General features: G+C 48.4%; 2 protein-coding genes across 5 annotated transcripts in view; one reads left to right on the plus strand and one right to left on the minus strand.

Annotated features, from left to right (window-relative positions):
• The window catches only part of LOC147222081 (low-density lipoprotein receptor-related protein 1-like), a 75,581-nt gene extending 71,481 nt beyond the window's left edge, over positions 1 to 4,100 (minus strand). For both annotated transcript variants that reach the window (XM_086168691.1, XM_086168692.1), the window contains exon 1: positions 3,989 to 4,100. In XM_086168691.1, coding sequence (XP_086024817.1) covers positions 3,989 to 4,073 — 85 coding nt within the window. In that variant the 5' untranslated portion in view covers positions 4,074 to 4,100. The remainder of the gene's footprint in view (positions 1 to 3,988) is intronic.
• Positions 4,101 to 16,218: 12,118 nt separating this feature from the next.
• The window catches only part of LOC147222083 (RNA-binding motif, single-stranded-interacting protein 2-like), a 33,106-nt gene continuing 32,095 nt past the window's right edge, over positions 16,219 to 17,229 (plus strand). Inside the window, exon 1 of one of the 3 annotated variants that reach the window (XM_086167906.1) lies at positions 16,219 to 16,344. In XM_086167906.1, the coding sequence (XP_086024032.1) occupies positions 16,273 to 16,344 (72 nt within the window). In that variant the 5' untranslated portion in view covers positions 16,219 to 16,272. Of the gene's footprint in view, positions 16,345 to 16,549; positions 16,565 to 17,229 lie in introns of those variants that run through there. The other 2 variants (XM_086167907.1, XM_086167908.1) reach the window with 2 other exon arrangements.

Here is a 17,229-nt window from a genome sequence, read left to right on the forward strand (position 1 = left end):
AGGTTCTGGATCTCCTTCAGATGATTCGGAAGGTCAAACAGACATCGTAGAGTCTGGCACTATGTCTGCCAGTTCTGACTGTATCTCTGCTAACGCCTGGCTCCAGCTCTCCTTCCCCTGTCAAGAGGCCTGACCTTCTCAGAACAAGTTACAAGTGAAATGGAATTCTGGAAATGGACGCCGACGTCCAGATTTATTTAACATACTGGGCTTCAATATGATAGAGAAAGAAAATCAGACAAGCGGAGCACCCAGCAACTCTCTGATCGAATCCAGTTTCTCGTTCTGACAATCTTCATCACCTTCGGCTTAGAATCCTTGGTGAACCAGCCGACTGCTCCCAGACTGACTTTCTCCATTTGCAGCTCATAACCCGGTGAGCCGGTCCGTCGGTTCAGCGCCACGCCGCCATCAAAACGGAATCCCATGCTGAACATATCGACCACTGACCTACAAACATCCTCATTCCTGCTTCTAATGTGAAACTTCGACTTCAGTTTCAAAACTCCACCAGGAGAGAAGTCCTTCCCCATACTTTTTCAGCTCACTTGCCACTCATAAACGTACAAGTGTACAGTTTGGCACCGCTGACACTGTGAGCTGTTGCCGCAAAGAATGCGGAAAAGCTCAGATAAATAAAACTAAACCCATGCTGTTTGTGTCTGATAAGAAAACAAAATTGGAAACCGACTTTATGTCTTTTCACATGTAACATCCCAAAATACTACTCAACTCTTCACTTCTCTGAAGTAGCAATGGTCGACTAACAGATGAGGCAAATGCATTTCCAATATGACCTTTTGAGGAAAAGCCCTCCTTCGAGTCGGTATGGACATTTTTTTGGCTTCTTACTTGTCATTTTTAACCCTTTCTCAAGTTTAGCTTGAATAAATTGGAGGCTAAATAGGTGACTCACTAGCTGGCTAGAATTTTCTGGTAGCTGGTGCAGGTGGTGGTCAGGTAAGCCATGTGTCAAAAGAAGACTGGACGTCAACACCGGCTGCCCGGGATGTCAGTCAAGTGACAATTATAATGCAGAGGACTGACGGCTTCTCGTCCGTCCTGTGTTTTTTTAACTACGTGATCTACCAACGCTACATTTGCCATCGACCAGTAGATAGCGATGGGCGCGATGAGCTACAGAATGTATTGCTCAAATACTTTGGCCAGAGAATCCCTACTGCCTTAACCGAAATATATATATTTTAGATAATGGCTTTCATGTACTGCTAGGTTCTGCGTCCTAGGTTCTGGCTGATATATTTTCTGTTTCCGGCCACATCCAGACAGGATTTCTGCCTCGGTTCCATCAGGAGGCCCCCGGAGACGCCGTCTCTCCATCCCCATAAATAGCTCTATCTGGATGGTTTATCTCAATCAGGGGCTGAAAGTGGGTCAGGGGTCTGTCCTGACAAGCCTGCCGCCGAGGCTGCCGTCATCCAGCCTCCAAGGCAATCGGGGAATAAGATCTCTCCTCTGAGGACATTTTTTTGTATTTATCCCGGCAGATGATCTGTACATGATTACGATGGACTTGTAGCGCTTTTGAAACTTTCTTTTCCTTTTTTTTTCCCAACCAAGAGTAGGAAGAGCCAAGGCTGCACAGTATGACAAAAAGCCTCCGGCGCCGGAGCTCCATTTCAACGAAATTTAAAAACATTTAATTTCAACCAGCAGAGGAGAAAATTCAAGAGAGGGACCCATACGGCGCCAGAGCTCGCAAACACCTGGCAGCACAAGATGGAGGTTCGGTCAGGCAAAACAAGTCTGAGTGAGCCACGTCTTGGAGTGCGACTGTCTTCCAACAGCTGCTGGCCAATCAACGGACATTGAGGGGGGGGGGAGCTTCCCAGGGCACAACTGCGCCTAAATCTGTGGTGCGGAGGCACCTCCAGAGCGACGTTCACTCAAAGGGCCAAAAAAAATCCACAGCAAGAACCTAAAATCATTAGGCATTGACAGAAAAAGTGAGGTCCGAGCCGGCGGTCTGTTTGTTCGAAGGAGTGTGGCGTAGCCCAGGAGGTGGCGAGCAAACTCCTGCTGCATGATGTACAATAGCAACAATTTGCTCTCTCAAAAAGGGGGGGTGATATAGAAAAAAAAAAAAAAAAATATATATATATATATATATATATACACAGAGAATTTCTGTTCGAGTCGGGAAGCTCACTATCCCCAGCTAGCTAAGCCTCCAGGCTGGACAGAGGCAAAGACTTTGGCTGTTGTACTTCCAGAGTCTCACGGGACCAAAATGGAAAGGGTACGGCCCTGTGCTAGTTTGTGAAGTCTGGCGTCCACCGCTCAGCATTGCTGCCTCCACCTGTACTGGAGTCTCTCGACCAAAGTGCAGTGCCGGGCTATTACGCTGCTAGGAGACCGGCGCTAATACCAGCATTTAGGAGCACTGACACTAGAACATAAAGTACAAAGTACTCAAATCGCTCTTTGGGTCATGACCATTGAACTGATGAGATAATGAGAGAATATAAAACCATGGAGATGTGCTCCACAGAGGCATCCATGTTGCCACCAATGTTATTGTTGGAGTGACAAGGAGGGGAACAAGCTGTCAACCCCCGTGAACTCAGACATAATGAGTGAATTCTTTCATCCAAGCTCCAATTAGCAGCACTTTCTGAACATTCTGAGGCCGTTCTCCTCGGGGAACAAAGACCCAGTTACGCCATTGGGCCGATGGCAGCCTCTGCTCAGGCGCTACAAGCGGCTGAAGGACACCTGTACGGGTGGCAAAACCAGAGACGGCTTTGTGAAAATGTTCAAATCAAACTAGAAGGGTCATCGATTTGTTTGACAAAAAGTCTTTCACGTTCAGCCTCCAAGCTCTCCGTTGAAGACAAACGGTGGTAATCTCCCCACCGCAGCTCACGCGAGGCTGATGCATCAGCTGGAGGTCATGTGACTCAGTGCCTTCGTGAAAACAAACAACGATGCTTTCGAGGCAGCATTTCAGCGCTCAGACGGAGGATGCGAAAGCTTTAGGTGCTTGCAGGACATGCAGGTTTCTGCACGATTTATTCGGATCTGGTTCCGGACCAATGACTTTAGAGGGGAACATCGGGAACTACGGCAATGGTTGGGATCTGCGGCGCGTTCGGGTCGCACTAAAGTGAATTAAACGTCACACCAAGACGGCTAATTAGTTCCACAGATCCCGACCGGGCACCGCTCAGGGTCACCAGCCCGTCACTCCTGAGGGTTTGTTTTCTGAGAGTCAGCCCTGACGGCCTGGCAACATGGCATCTCTGGAAAACCGCGACAGACTGTCTCCCTTCACCTGCAAAGAATTTTCCAAATCTGTCCCGGTTCCTCACTGCCGCTGCCTTTACCCATGTGAGCGCGACCTCGGGTTCTAACGGTTTACAGAGGCGGTTCAAAGGAGGGGTTATTGTCCAGAGGGATCCTTGTTCGGTACGCAGCGCGGCAGAGGTTGCATGGGTTCAAGATAAACCTGGTCTGTTGAAAGGAAACCAGACTTTAAAGGGGGTCACAAAAAACGTCTGCGGAGCTGCGGAGGCTCCGGGGCTGCAGCACCAAGTCCCAACTCCAGGCGTGACCTCGTACCCTTAGAGGCTCTTGGACTGCGCCAGTCCTAGGTGTTTGTTGGGGGGGAGGGGGGGGCAGGAAGGACGCCACCTGGAGACAGGTGGCCTGAGCCACCACCTTGGCAATGTGCAGATATCATGCAGAGTGCAGGGGGGGGGCAAGGAGGGAGCAGAGGGGGGTGCAAGGGGGGAGCGGGTCTGTTGTGACATTGCACTATTCTCCATATGACACCGGTAGGAGAAACAAAAGATGGTCCCCCTCCTCTCCATCACCTCCACGCCGCCTCACGCCGTCACGCAGCCGTTCGAAGGCACGCGCGCACGAGACAACGGTGTTGATCGGCATGCACGAACACACACACACACACACACACACGCACTTGAGGGACTTCCAGAGCGTCAGGCGGCGGAGGAACCCGGCTTACCATCGACAGCACGGGCCGGCGCGGCCACGTCGGAGCCCTGCAGCGTTCCCAACAGCAGCAGCAGCAGCGCGGCGGGGCGCAACATCTCCGTCTGTCCGGGGGGGGGGGTCAGTCCGGGGGGGAGTCAGGCATCCACGGTCCCGCTGTCAGGCTGCAGGCTGCGGAGATGCCGCTCGGAGGAGCCTCTCTCCTCCTCCGCGGTCAGACGCGGAAATAATCAGATGCAATAAGACGCCCGAGACGCCTCCCAGCGGGGAATTGGGAGTGGGAGTGGGAGTGGGGGTGGGGGTGGGGGGGCACGGAAGGGGGGTGCGGGGTGGAGGGGGACTGGACGGCTCGGTGCAAATGCGAATAGCCCCGGAAGGAGCAGGAAGACCCGGCGCGTCTGGGCGTGCAGCCGTCCCGTCTTTTGTCTCCGCTGCACCCCCCCCAACTCCTCTTCCTCCACCCTGGAGGAACGGAGAGAATGCGTGTGCGTGTGCGCGCCTTCCTCCTGTCGCCCTCCTCATCTGCCGCCGCCGGACAAGAAGTGAAGCTGCAGGCTGGAGCTCCGGCCGCAGCTCGGCCCGGAGGACGGCTGACGTAGAGAACCGCCCCTTGCTCTTCTTCCTCCTCCTCCTCCTCCTCCTCTTCCCTCTCTTCCACCTCCTCTCTTCCTCCTTTTCCTCTTCCTCTTTCTCCTTTTCCTACTCTTCCTCTCCCTCTTCCTCCTCCCCCTCCTCATCTACCTCCTAGTCATCCTTCCTCTTCCTCTTCCTCCTCCTCTTCCTCACCCACCTCCTCCATCTCTTCCTTCACTTCCTCCTCCTTATATCCCGTTTTGTTTTGTTTTGTTAACTTAAAAAACTTCCAGGAATCATTTCAACCACATAGTTTTTTAAAATAACTAATACTATCCTTTTTAAGTCAAACTGTCATTTTTTACCACAAAGATGTTTGGTGACCCATGTGAGAGAGACCTTGTTTTACATCATCATTATTATTATTTTCATTATTAATGATTGTCATTTAACAGTCAATTTTTTAACACAAAGGTGTTTGGTGACCTATGTGAGAGAGACCTTGTTTTATCATCATCATTATTATAATTATTATTATTATTACTATTATTATTGTTATTATTATTATCATCATTATTATTGTTATTATTATTATTATTAATAATAATAATAATGAAGAGGAAGGAGGGATTATTAGTGGAGGACCAGGGTTATTTTACTAATTCACAGGGGAAAGACTAAAACAATTTGCAGCTGAATGGGAAATAATGAAACTCTGCCTCCTCCCCATGCGCATGAAGACACATTCACACACATGCACACAGACACACACACACATTGCACTGTTTTGCTGCCTCAGATTTGAAACTAATGTCATGAATCCAAAGCTTTCGTTAAGACCTGTCAGTGAGACACGCACACACTCACACACACCAACATACATGCAGGCCAGCACATCCTTGCGGTCCTTCAGGTGAGGCTCCTCTGCTGCCTGACTCCCACACAGACACACACAAACAGAGAAAGGTTTCATTATATTTTATTTCTTGCCCCCTAGATGTATGTTTTTGTATGTGTATGTGTGTGTGTGTGTGTTCTGGGGGGGGGGGGGGGTGACCTAAAACATGAACGACCCAGCAGAACACGGTGGGTTTTAACCCTGGGTCAGTACCCTTTGATGGCTGCATAAATCCAGGGTGTCCACAGGTGGTTGTGGTGGTGGTGGGGAGGGTCTGTCAGCCCCCCCCCCCCCCCCCCCCCCCCCCCCCCCCCCAGCCCCACCCCCACCCCCACCTCAGGCAAACATCTGCACTGTTTACATACAAACAAACAAATAAATATTCCCTCACCGACGTTCACCTTCACCTCAGTTCTGAGGACCAACATGAAGCGCTCTGTAGAAGAAAAGGCTGACCAACACTGCCCTCCAGTGGGTCTGCGCTGTCAGTGCCCCCCCCACCCCCAGCCCCAGAACAATAGGGCCTTTGTGTTGGACAAAGGGGCTCTATTGACTCCACTGTACTATGGGGAGCTGCTTCCAGACACCCGGCGTCTGTGCCACCTCCCTGGAAGCCTGGAACTGGCGGGAATCCGACCCATGACCTCAGCATCTCCAAGCACATCAGGGTCCGGGACGTCCTCCAGAGAAGGGGTCTTCCTCCCACCCCTCTTCTCCTGTCTGCACCCGTGTCCCGTCGTCAGTACCTGATAGGAACCTCAGATCTTATCCAGAGTTCCTGGCCTCTCATTGGTCAGGTTCCCAGGGGATGTGGCTTGATTTACTGCAGCACCAGTGTTATTATTTCTTTTATGAATATTAAAGCTGTTATTGTAGAATTTCAGCTATTAGCATGTAGCTGCTAGCACTCCTGGTATCACTAGTAAAATAGCATTATGTGCCTCAAAACCCTCACACCCCCTCTGTCTCTATTACTCTATTATCTCTGTCCCTCCCTTTCTCTTCCTACCTTCAGCCGGTCGAGGCAGAGGGCCGCCCCACATTGAGCAAGTATACGTCAAAGGTTCCTGGGGGAATGTTTGGTTCGTGTAGATCATCTTGAAGAGTGTGGTCCAGACCTGCACTACATGGAAGGTGTCCTCAGACACCTGGGTTGGGATTTGGAGCTTTAGAAATAACATCTATAGAAATGACATCTACTTTGGACATAAGGAGGTTGATGATGTGCAGATCAATATCAAGTCAAATGCATATAAACAGTAGTAACTCTCTCTCTCTCTCTCTCTCTCTGTCACAGACACACACACACACACACACAGGATATGAGATATCCTTTGGGCCGCTACCTTCAGGGGTCGCTCACAGAAATTCAACCTCCTCCATCAAACCATATTCTTGGAATCATCTTCTCTCACACCAACTTAAATGTCCCCATGTCATGTCCTCTTTCACGTCATCCATAAATGTTCTCTTTGGTCTTCCTCAAGACCTGGCAGTTCCAACTTCATCATCCCTCTACCAATATATTCACTATCCCTCCTCTGTACATGACCGAATTATCTCTGGCCCATCTGACTTTATCTCCAAAACATCTAGCATGAGTCCCTCTTGTGGTGTAATTCTTGATCCTCTCTATCCTTGTAACTCCCAAAGAGGAACCTCAACATTTTCATCTCTGCTACCTCCAGGTCTGCTTCTCATGTTTTCCTCAGTGCCACTGTCTCTAAACCAGGTGTACCCAATACGTCAATCGCGATCTACCGGTCAATCGCAAAGGTAGCGTGGGTAGATTGCATGGCATTGAAACATAGACGTCAGCCTATCATCCTCACAATGAAATTTGTCACTTGACTGACAGTCGGTCTGTCCAATCTGAGCTTTTCTGGCACAGGCGTCACCGTGGATGTGCACATAACGGCACGTTCTAGCAAGCTAACAAGTAAGCCTCCAATTTATGTCTTCTAAACTTATGGTATAGAAATGAGTGTGGGAGCTGGACCAAGTAAAAAGACTAAAACGTACCACTTCCATACGGAACTTTTTTTTTTACTATGTCATTTTCAAAGTGCCTTTGCCTCATCTGCCGGTCTGCTATACTGAAAAAGGGAATTGTGGAGCGGCATTTTCAGACCGTTCATAAAAACGACAACACTAACTTCCCTCCAAAAAGTGAGCTGAGAAGGGAAAAGGTGAAGGAACAAAAATCCCAGCTGTCAGGACAGCAGTCGTTTTTCTCACAGCTAACTTTAACTATGTTGCTGACTTTATTTAAGTCAGCAGAACAAGGTATTTACCAAAAAAGTACTCTGTCGTAGTGTGCCATAAGGGTTCATGCAAGATCCACAAACATTTATCGTGTTAAGTATACTCAGTAGATATATAAATAAATATATATTCAGAATTTTTAGTGGAGGTCATTCGAAAAGTAGCTCACAAGGCGAAAAAGTGTGGGCACCCCTGCCCTAAACCATACAATATCACTGTCTTGTACACCTTTCCTTTCATTCTGGCTGATAATCTTTTAGCTTTTATCTTCACCAGTTTCCTCACCTCTTTTCCATCTATTTTCCACACTCTCCATTGCTCTGGACAGTTGACCTTAGGTACTTGAAATCTGCACTTGGATTCCTCTCATTCACACACATATATTCTGTCTCACTGCATCTCTATCTCTCTGTTTTCCACACATTTACAAATCCTTCTCCAACTCCTTACTATCCATCCAAGCATACAAGTCATCATACGCCCTGTGTTTGACCTCTACCTTTACCTTGCACTCCCTGTACTCCTTTCTGCTCTCTCCAGTCCCCTGTCCCACAATTTCGAAAGCCTCTTTCTCTGTATATACTATCTCCCTGATCTCATTAACTGTAGTTATCCAGTCACCTGAAGCTCTCCCTGACCACCCAGACCTTTTTTCAACTCTTCCCTGAAAACCATACAACACTCCCCCTTTTTCAACTTCAGCGTCCACCACTTTGTCGTCTGCTCTGCTTTTGTCTTCTTCATCTTTCATGTCACCAGAGTCATCCTACAAACCACCATCCACTGCTGTCTGACTACACACCCACCTACCCCTACTTTGCTGTAACTGATCTCGATCAGATTGCATTGTCTGTACATGATGCAGTCTACCTGTGTGTTCCTATGTCCGTGTTTATAAGTCACCCCATGTTCCTGCCTCCTCTGGCCAAAAAAAAAAAAAATCACCACAGCCGTTTCCATCCTTTTTGCAAAGTTGTGTACCTGCCGTACTTCAATATTGCAGTGAGTGGTAGTGGTGGTGCGTGTATAAAAATAAAAATGTATTGTTTGTTAATCCCTGCGGGGAAATTTATTCTCTACAATGAACTCATCATGGATGAACCGTGATCGGTAGGCTGCTGTCGACCAGCACCTTGGGAGCCAGGAATGTTCAGTTCCAAAGACTATTGCTCTACCTCCTGCGTCACACAGCCCCCAATGTGCGTGTGTGTGTGTGTGTGTGTGTGTGTGTGTGTGTGTGTGTGTGTGTGTGTGAGAAGGAAGAAGAATAGGCAAATTTTTCTCCACACGTGATGTTTGCCGCCGGCAGCCAGCAGATGGAAGCACAACACAAAGGTGGCCTGAAGGACACACACACACACACACACACACACACACACACACACACACACACACACACACACACACACACACACACACACACACACACACACACACAAGTTGAAAGCTCATCCTACGTTGCCTTCAAACTTTCAGTCCCAAAGGACCTTTAACCTTAATCTTAAACAGGAAATAGAAAATAAAGCTTTTCCCTGCTGAAGGTTGTTGACCTCCTCAAAAGGTCTCTCGGTCAGGTGTGTGCTTCAAATATGCGTGTGAGGCAGGGATTGACGCACCACCACATACACAAACAGGGCCCTGAACGACACCAGACTCAGCCTGCGCCTGGAAAGTGAGTCACGGCGCATCTTTCCTGACCTTGTCACAGTGCACGTTAATGTGCAACGCCAAGCTCACACTGACTTATACCACACTGCAGCTGCTCTGCTGTACTCTCAGCTCCAAAACATCCACAGACGTGGCCTTTTTCAGTGATCTAAAGGTGTAACTGTGACTGATGCCAGCGAGTGTGTTCTTCCTCCATTTGGTTTTACCGTCAGGATGGAAAAGTAGTCTTCAGGCAGAAGACGAAGAAAAAGAAGAAAAAAAGGACTTCCTGCTGCGCTGCAGGGTATGAGATTTTTTTTTTTTTTTTTTTAAGGGGGGGGGGCATCACCCATCTGTGGTTTTCATCCATCACGAAGGCGTCTCCATATCAGATGGAATCTAGGTTGGAGTCCCGAGAGTAGATGGAACCCATTTCATTGACAGCTAACATGACGATGAATCAATGAATGATGTGTGATCAGAAAATGTAGCTAGGTTAGGCTAGGCTAACCACAAATACAGCACAGAAAGGGTGCAGCCCCGGGAGTCGACCCCGAGGAACCACAGGAAACCTAAACATCTAAAGAGCTGCTGTCAGTGCAGGACCTCTTGAAACATCTCCAGCCGCCCCTATCGCCTGAGAGAGCCCCCGCCACACACACACACACACACACACACACACACACACACACACACAGATGTCGAAACTGCATCACGCCTTGGACCTACATCGTTGCTCGTGTTCCACATTCCCGCCCTCCCACTCTCCTCCTCCACCCCTCCCTCGCTCCACAGCCAGATGGATTATCTCATCAATCAAAGTTCCCAGAATCATGTCCTGGGTGTATGTGTCCACTCAATACAGGGAAACAGCGCAGAGCACTCGCTTTCAAAACCTGAGGCAGGTTTTGGTGGTGAATAATCTGGGAGGATGAAAAAGGCGGGAAGTTGGAGTTTGATGGGGGTTTGGAACCTTCTACTAGCGTGGAGGAGAAACTGAAAACATACATGTGTTGGTTGCTGTTGACAATGTTCCACCCGTTTATTGTAACATCGACCTCCCAAAAGCTGGACCCGCTACGCCTCGGGGTCTTAATCTTCTGAGAGGACATGAGGGACACTTCTTCTGGGGCCTAGGAGAATACGGACTTTTCGTCCGGAGCGTCCGGAGCGTCCGGCTATATGTCAGAGGTCCACAGTCTCCTCCGGAGGCCGGGTCTCTCTCCGCCTTGAGAAGGAACAATTATAGAGCAGGCAACGCTGATAACACCTAAGGAATTTAAGGCATGCACAAACAGCCCCTCCCCCATCCGCTCTGCCCTCCTCCACCCTCCCTCCACCCCTCCTCTCCGCCCTTGTCCCCTTCCCTTGTTTCCTTCCACTCCATCACAGGGCTCGCTCTCTACCTCCTCCAAATGTGTTGAGCAGATTACTTCCAGTTGGACCGCAGACCAAACGGCCCACTCAGAGGGAGGGCAGGAAAATCTACAAGTGAATTCTGAGAAGAAGAACAACAAGAAGAACAAGAAGACTTAAAGGAAGAAGCGAGATGAAGAAAGTTTATTCCTTTCTGGTTCTGAATGATGTAATCCAGATCTCACAACGTCTGAGAGGCCTCTGCTTTCCCTTTAGATATATAACATGTGTGTATCTATACTTTCTCTTAATACAAGGTGTGCATCAACACTATATACCTGCATGCAACAATATTTTATGCGTGCAATAATACCTTGTACGTGCAATAATACTTTATATATGCGGCAATACTTGATATGTGCAACAATACTTTATACGCGTACCAGTACAATTTACATGCAACAATATTTTATGCTTGTAAGATGAAATAACACTACAACCACCTCGGTCTGTGCAACAAAACATTTTATTTTATATCCAACAATACTTCACTTAATATGAGCAACAATAAGTTATACTTGTAACAATACATTTTACATAAAACAAGACTCTATGTGTGTAACAATAATTAATAGGATCAATCATAACCTATACTTTATATGTGCAACAATACTTTATACTTGCAACGATGCTTTATATGTGAGATCATACCGCCACCTGTTCCAACAGTACTTCACCAAATTTCCATAAATTCTATTCGCCAAGTACAGTTTTACCATGCCCAGTTATCTGTGTGTGTGCGTGTGCGTGTGCATGTGTACGTACGTGACCAACAGACTGGAGATGCACCTTAATTCCATCGTATTGTCACAAGCAAATCCGCTTTTCCGCTCTCCTCTTCCTCTGCTCGGACATCCGACCACCAGGTGGTGATAACGACTCTGACTCTACAGAGTAAACAAGTCGGGTGTTTGCACACCAAGATGGCGGCTTAAAGTTCCGGCTTGATGAGGACAAATGGAAAATCTTAGTTTGAAGAAAATGTTGATTGGCTTTATGTACAACCCTTTAATTCATTCATCCATTTGCTTATCCTGAACACGGCGTCAATGGGGGGGGTTGAAGCTTATCCCACCTGTGATTGGACAAGACACACACATTGGTGCTTCTCCGATGGATCATAGAAGCACCAACCAGTGCCTCCCAGTCTGTGTGTGTGTGTGTAGTCTTTTTACTTGAACACCATATAAATTAACGTTGGGAGCCAGCCTGCAGCGGGTTGGTGCATCTGTCATCCACCTCCTCACGCAGAGCTTCCACTTCCTCGGCAGCCATCCCCAACTTCCTGTTTTTCCTCCTCACTGTCAAAAAGCACATTAGAACTTTAAGCAGCTCTTGACTGTGTGTATGTGTGTGTGTGTTGCCAGTTTGACTGACATGTAGCTCCATCAAACAATGACTTCCATCTTTCTTCATGCTTCATGAGTCAAACTCATCTTCTCCCTGGAGAGAGAAGATGAGTGTGACTCTCTGCTCTTCGAGTATGAGATCTAATTTACTCATGTTGGGAGACTTGGTGAATGTGGTCTTTGTTGCCCCCCCTCGACCCCCGATAAAGTGGTAACCTGATATTGGCGACACTGGCTGTCCCATACTGATTTAGCATTTTTTCTATGAGTTAGTAGGATGTGAGTGCATGACTCCTGGACAGGTGCTGAAGATTTGCAGAGGAACAACTTCCAACTTTTTGTCATACACTTCTACCCTTTATCTCTGTCAAATGTGTCAGTCATTTATCATTGCTGCATTTGACACCCCCCCCCCCAGCCCATCCCCGGCCCCACCGCCAACCTGTGGCTCCGCCCCCTCACAGTCTGACCTTGAACCCGGGGCCAACAGTCGCACCCACATGAACTCCCTGAACCCTCCCACTGCATTTGAGTTCAGTTTCCTCCTGCCCTTCCTCCCAAAGAACGGCCTGACAGAGGCTCCCCGTGTGTGTGTGTGTGTGAGTGTGTGTGTGGAGGGGGGGTTGGTAGAGGTTGCAAATGGCAGCTCAGGGTGGTCCCTCCTAATGATGCTGCACCTTAAACATGGCTCTTTCTGCTGACGTTTGAGCGTTTACTCTCCTGATGGCAGCAAAAGAGAGGCCATCAGAGCAGACCCTCTCCAATTGCCACCCTTAGGCCACTCATTCACACACACACACACACACACACACAACTGAGTTCCCCCTCGGGGTAATGCGTACGAGTTCCCCAAGCCAGAGCGCTCCGTATGGTGGGGGCCGGGTCGCATAGCAACAGGGCTGTTGATGTCCAAACAATATTCAGGGTCCAGGCAGGGGCTTGCTGACGTGCTGGCGGGCCGGCTGGATCTGCTCGTTGTTGCTGATTCGCGCAAAATGCTGTTTGCGACGTGGTAGTTTTAATCTCCCTGGGATGGGAAGGAGGGTGACGTCCCTGCGAAAGGCTGCTCTCGGTAGGAGGACGTTTACGGAAAGCTATTAAAAGCAGGAGGAATGCTGGGAAATGATGGCGTCTCGGACACGTGTGGAGGTTCCCTGGTTCCAGTCCTGCTTCTGCTTGAACCTCTTCCACTCCCATGGATCTATGATCTGAAGCCGCATCTGAGTCACACACACACACACACACACACACACATTGCCACTATGTTTTAGCTCAGGAATTCAGCCCCCTGCCCCTGGAGAGGCATTTAAATATAGGGGTGAAACGACATTTGCTGCAGAGGGGCGGCCATGACGACTACGGGAAAGGTGACATCGGGACGTTCACACTGTGATGACCAGTGTTTAGGTGTGTGTGTGTGTGCGCACCAGATGCACGCTGTATGTCGGGGGCTGTGCAGATGTCCGCCTCACGTCATCTACAACGAAGCATTTGTCTCGTCCAGCTCTCCTCCAGAGGTTTCTCCTCCTCAAAGCTCTCCATAGCGGGGCGACCCCAGGTCCAGGGTTGTCAGCCATATTTTCATTTTACGATCCCAGATGAGCTCATGACTGGGACGGATACTGCGGCGGCGAAGGTACAAGTCTTATTGATGACGCTTTCATCCCATAACACCATAACACTCTCTTCTCTGACCCGGGCTGGCTCAAGGCCCAATGAGAAGGGCAGGGTAATTAAAAGAAAAGATGGATGTAAATGTAACGACTTCACTACAATTAAATGATGCACTTTTAATAACTATTAAAAGACAATATTAATATCTACTCACCATAAAGCAGAGCTCCTGAGCTTGTTGCCCAGCAACTAGATGCTCCCTTGGTGGTAAACTGTGACACGCCAGGTGTGTTCCTTGAGTCTCGTCCACACCCTGATCATATTATTATTGCTGTCACCCCAGAAACCTGCCTAACAGATGTTTGAGGCGTCCAGTCTCCATGTGGAGAAGCCGTTCTGAGGGTATCATAGCATCACCAGCAAGCTACTAGCCGGCCCTCGGGTACAAGATTCAAGATTCATGAAACGTGTTGTCCTGTAAAATTCGATTCTTACTTTGCTGTCCACAGTGCATCCAGATAGGTGTAAAAAATAAATAATAAAAATAATAATAATAAACAAACTGATGTGGGGAAATGAAAACAGAATGTAATGTAAATGGTAGGTTTGCAAGTTCAAGTTGAGCGCAGATGAAAGCAGAGAAAGTGAATCCTCTGTTGAAATGAGCCCGTAGTTTAAGTTGTTTTCTTTAAAATGCAGATTTATTTCTGCTGGAATCCTTTTGGCGTTTCACCTTCTCTGTTTTGTAAAGAAGCCCTCCACTGACAGGCTAGCAACGGTTAGCTTCCTGCTACAAGGAAAAAAAAACATGACCGAGTCAACTCTAGTAAGTCTTTAGTGAACTTGTTCTTCGTCCCCCTAAGAGGGGGAGTGGGCGCTGTGTGTGGATGACTGGCGGTTGGGAAGAGTGACCTTTGACCTACATGGGGTCCATCCGACTGGGGGTGGGGTGACATCAGCTGATTGGTTGTTGGCTTGGCCCTCCAATTGATTGCTGCAGACTCGGCTCCACCGGCTAACTTCCTGTTTCCGCCTTCAATTTCCATTTTTCCTTCATTCACTCTCTCTCTCTCTCTCTCTCTGAAGAGAGAGAAAAAGTATCGGGAGGATTTTATCCACATATATATGTTCACTATACACAGTATAGATCTATATACCTATATCTCACATGCAACTCAAAATAATTATCACAGTCACATACATGTGGATGTTCATGCACATTTTGTCTATATTTCTATATAGTTGATATATTTCTATATAAAGTGAGTGACGAATGTTGCTGATCCTTGTTTTCTGTGTGATTTTGGGGTTACTAGGACTTTTGTGGGTGTGGTTTAGGGTGCAAGGAATTCAGTTTTTGTTTTTTTTTTTACCTGAAATTGAACAGGCAGAGTTAGTTGTATTGACGCCAACAACAGCTATTGCTTATTAAACAGATTTTACTGTCAACCTGGTGTTTTCCCTAACTAAAACAGTGCAACATTTTGCATTGATGGTTCCACAAATAGACATATTCATAAACACAGAAATATAAATGTACACACAGTATACACGCTTATATATTGTAGCATAGGGCGGGGACTGGCCAGCGGAACCCCAAAATCATTTGCAAATGATGATGATGATGACTTTTGGGAGCTTCCCTTGGGTCTATGTTAAAGAACTCCACGGTAGAATGATCGTAAAATGTTGTGTCCGATGTGTGACCCTAACTTGTGCTGTTAGTTACCATAATGGGGAAGTGCACCCTCACGCTAACTGTTAGCCCTGAGAGACAGACCCCCTGGGTTTCCACTGTTTGCACTGTTTCAAAAATATATATCAAAATATTAACTTCAAAAAAGCAAACAATCAGAATCAGGGAAACTTTATTTTATCACGGGAGGTGGGGGAAACCTAGAGTAGATAACAAGCATCTATAAATATATAGATGCTTGTTATAATAAAAGTCAATATTTTAATAAAATTTGATAATAAAAGTCAAATTGAAAGGAAATTAAGGTTAAACTACAACAAAAAAATAAAATCAAGTGAGAAAGCGAGAGAATTGACTCCAACATCTTGAAAATTACTGCCCAAAAGACAAAGGAAAAGAAATATTGTGATACATCCCACTCCAGCGTCTATGTATTTTATATATTATGTGATCATATACACGTAATAGTTGAATGACATATTTTCATACCCCCCCCCCTCCGGCCCAGCTAGTGCATGTGTAAAGTTCACGACTGTCGCACGCACGCAAACTCACACGCAGTCTACGCCGAGTGAACTTGAACTCGTTACGCGTTGTGCGTGGGAAATGCCCACACACACACACACATACACACAGCCGCCCGGAGAGCCCAGCGTGGGGGTGGGGGAAACTAAATGTGTGTGCGCGTGCACACGCGTGCACGCGTGTGCGTGCACTCGAAGTCAGGCGGCGGGACTCCAGCCCCCCCCCGCACCCCCCCCGCACTTCGCCCCCTCCCCGCCGTGACGTCACGGCCGCCTGGGCTGAGCTCCGCGCTCCGGACGCAGCGCCAGGAGAAAATGCTGCTCTCCGTCCCGCCGCGGGCTGCGATCAACCCGTACGGCGGATACAACAGCAGGACCGCCAAGAAGGTACCCACGCACACGCCGCACACGAACAAAAAACCACAACAAAAAAAACGTCGGCTGTTTTTCTTTTTTTTTGTTGTTGTTTTTTTTTTCTTTCCGCCCCGCGGGGTTAAACACGCCCGACACTTTCCTCCTATTTAGTAGTATGTGTTCTGGGGTGCGTGACAGTGGGTTGCCGTGTCCCCGGGCGGAGAGTGGAAGTTGGGAGTCGGAGAAGTGGAAAGTACGTCGGTCGTGTTCCGCGTCGCGTCGCGTCGCGTCGTGGGTCGGGTGAGAGCCCCGCCGCCTCTCCTCCCCCCCCCCCATTCCCACTCCCACTCCTATCCTCCGTGTTTGTTTTCTTTTTTAGTCGTGTGTCGTTTCCGGTGCCCCCCCCCACTCCCACCCCCACGAGAGAAAAGGAGGGGGAAAGTCAATGGCGGTGCAAGAACTTATGCGGGTTGTATTTCTGGGATGGCGCGTCTGAGCCCGGACGTGTTTGTGGAAGTGGGGGTGGGGTGGGAAGGCACGGCGAGTGTGTGTGTGTGTGTGTGTGTGTGTGTGTGTGTGTGGGGCGTGGGGTGGGGTGGGGTGGGGGGGTGTCCATAAAACAGACCGAGTTGCGCCTCTTCCCTGCGCCTCCTTCTGCTTCTTGCGCCAAATCCTCAGTTCGCGTTCAGCTCTGGAGCAAAAAAAAAACACATTTTCCTCCTCCTCCTCTTCCTCTTCTTCCTCTTCTTCCTCATCTTCCTCCTCCCTCCTTCCTCGTTCCCACCGGAGGCGGGCGGTGGCCCCACCCCTCAGACCGCGGGGACCCGCTCCGCTTCCCAGAACCACCGTCGCTGCGCCGCTGATTACACGGACACTTTCTGTCCTTCGTGTACGTCTGGGAAACATCATACTACTGCA

Source organism: Fistularia commersonii, chromosome 21 (assembly GCF_037954325.1).
Source record: "Fistularia commersonii isolate RoL2024-O1a breed Wild chromosome 21, RoL_Fcom_v1.0, whole genome shotgun sequence".
Classification (NCBI taxonomy): domain Eukaryota; kingdom Metazoa; phylum Chordata; class Actinopteri; order Syngnathiformes; family Fistulariidae; genus Fistularia; species Fistularia commersonii.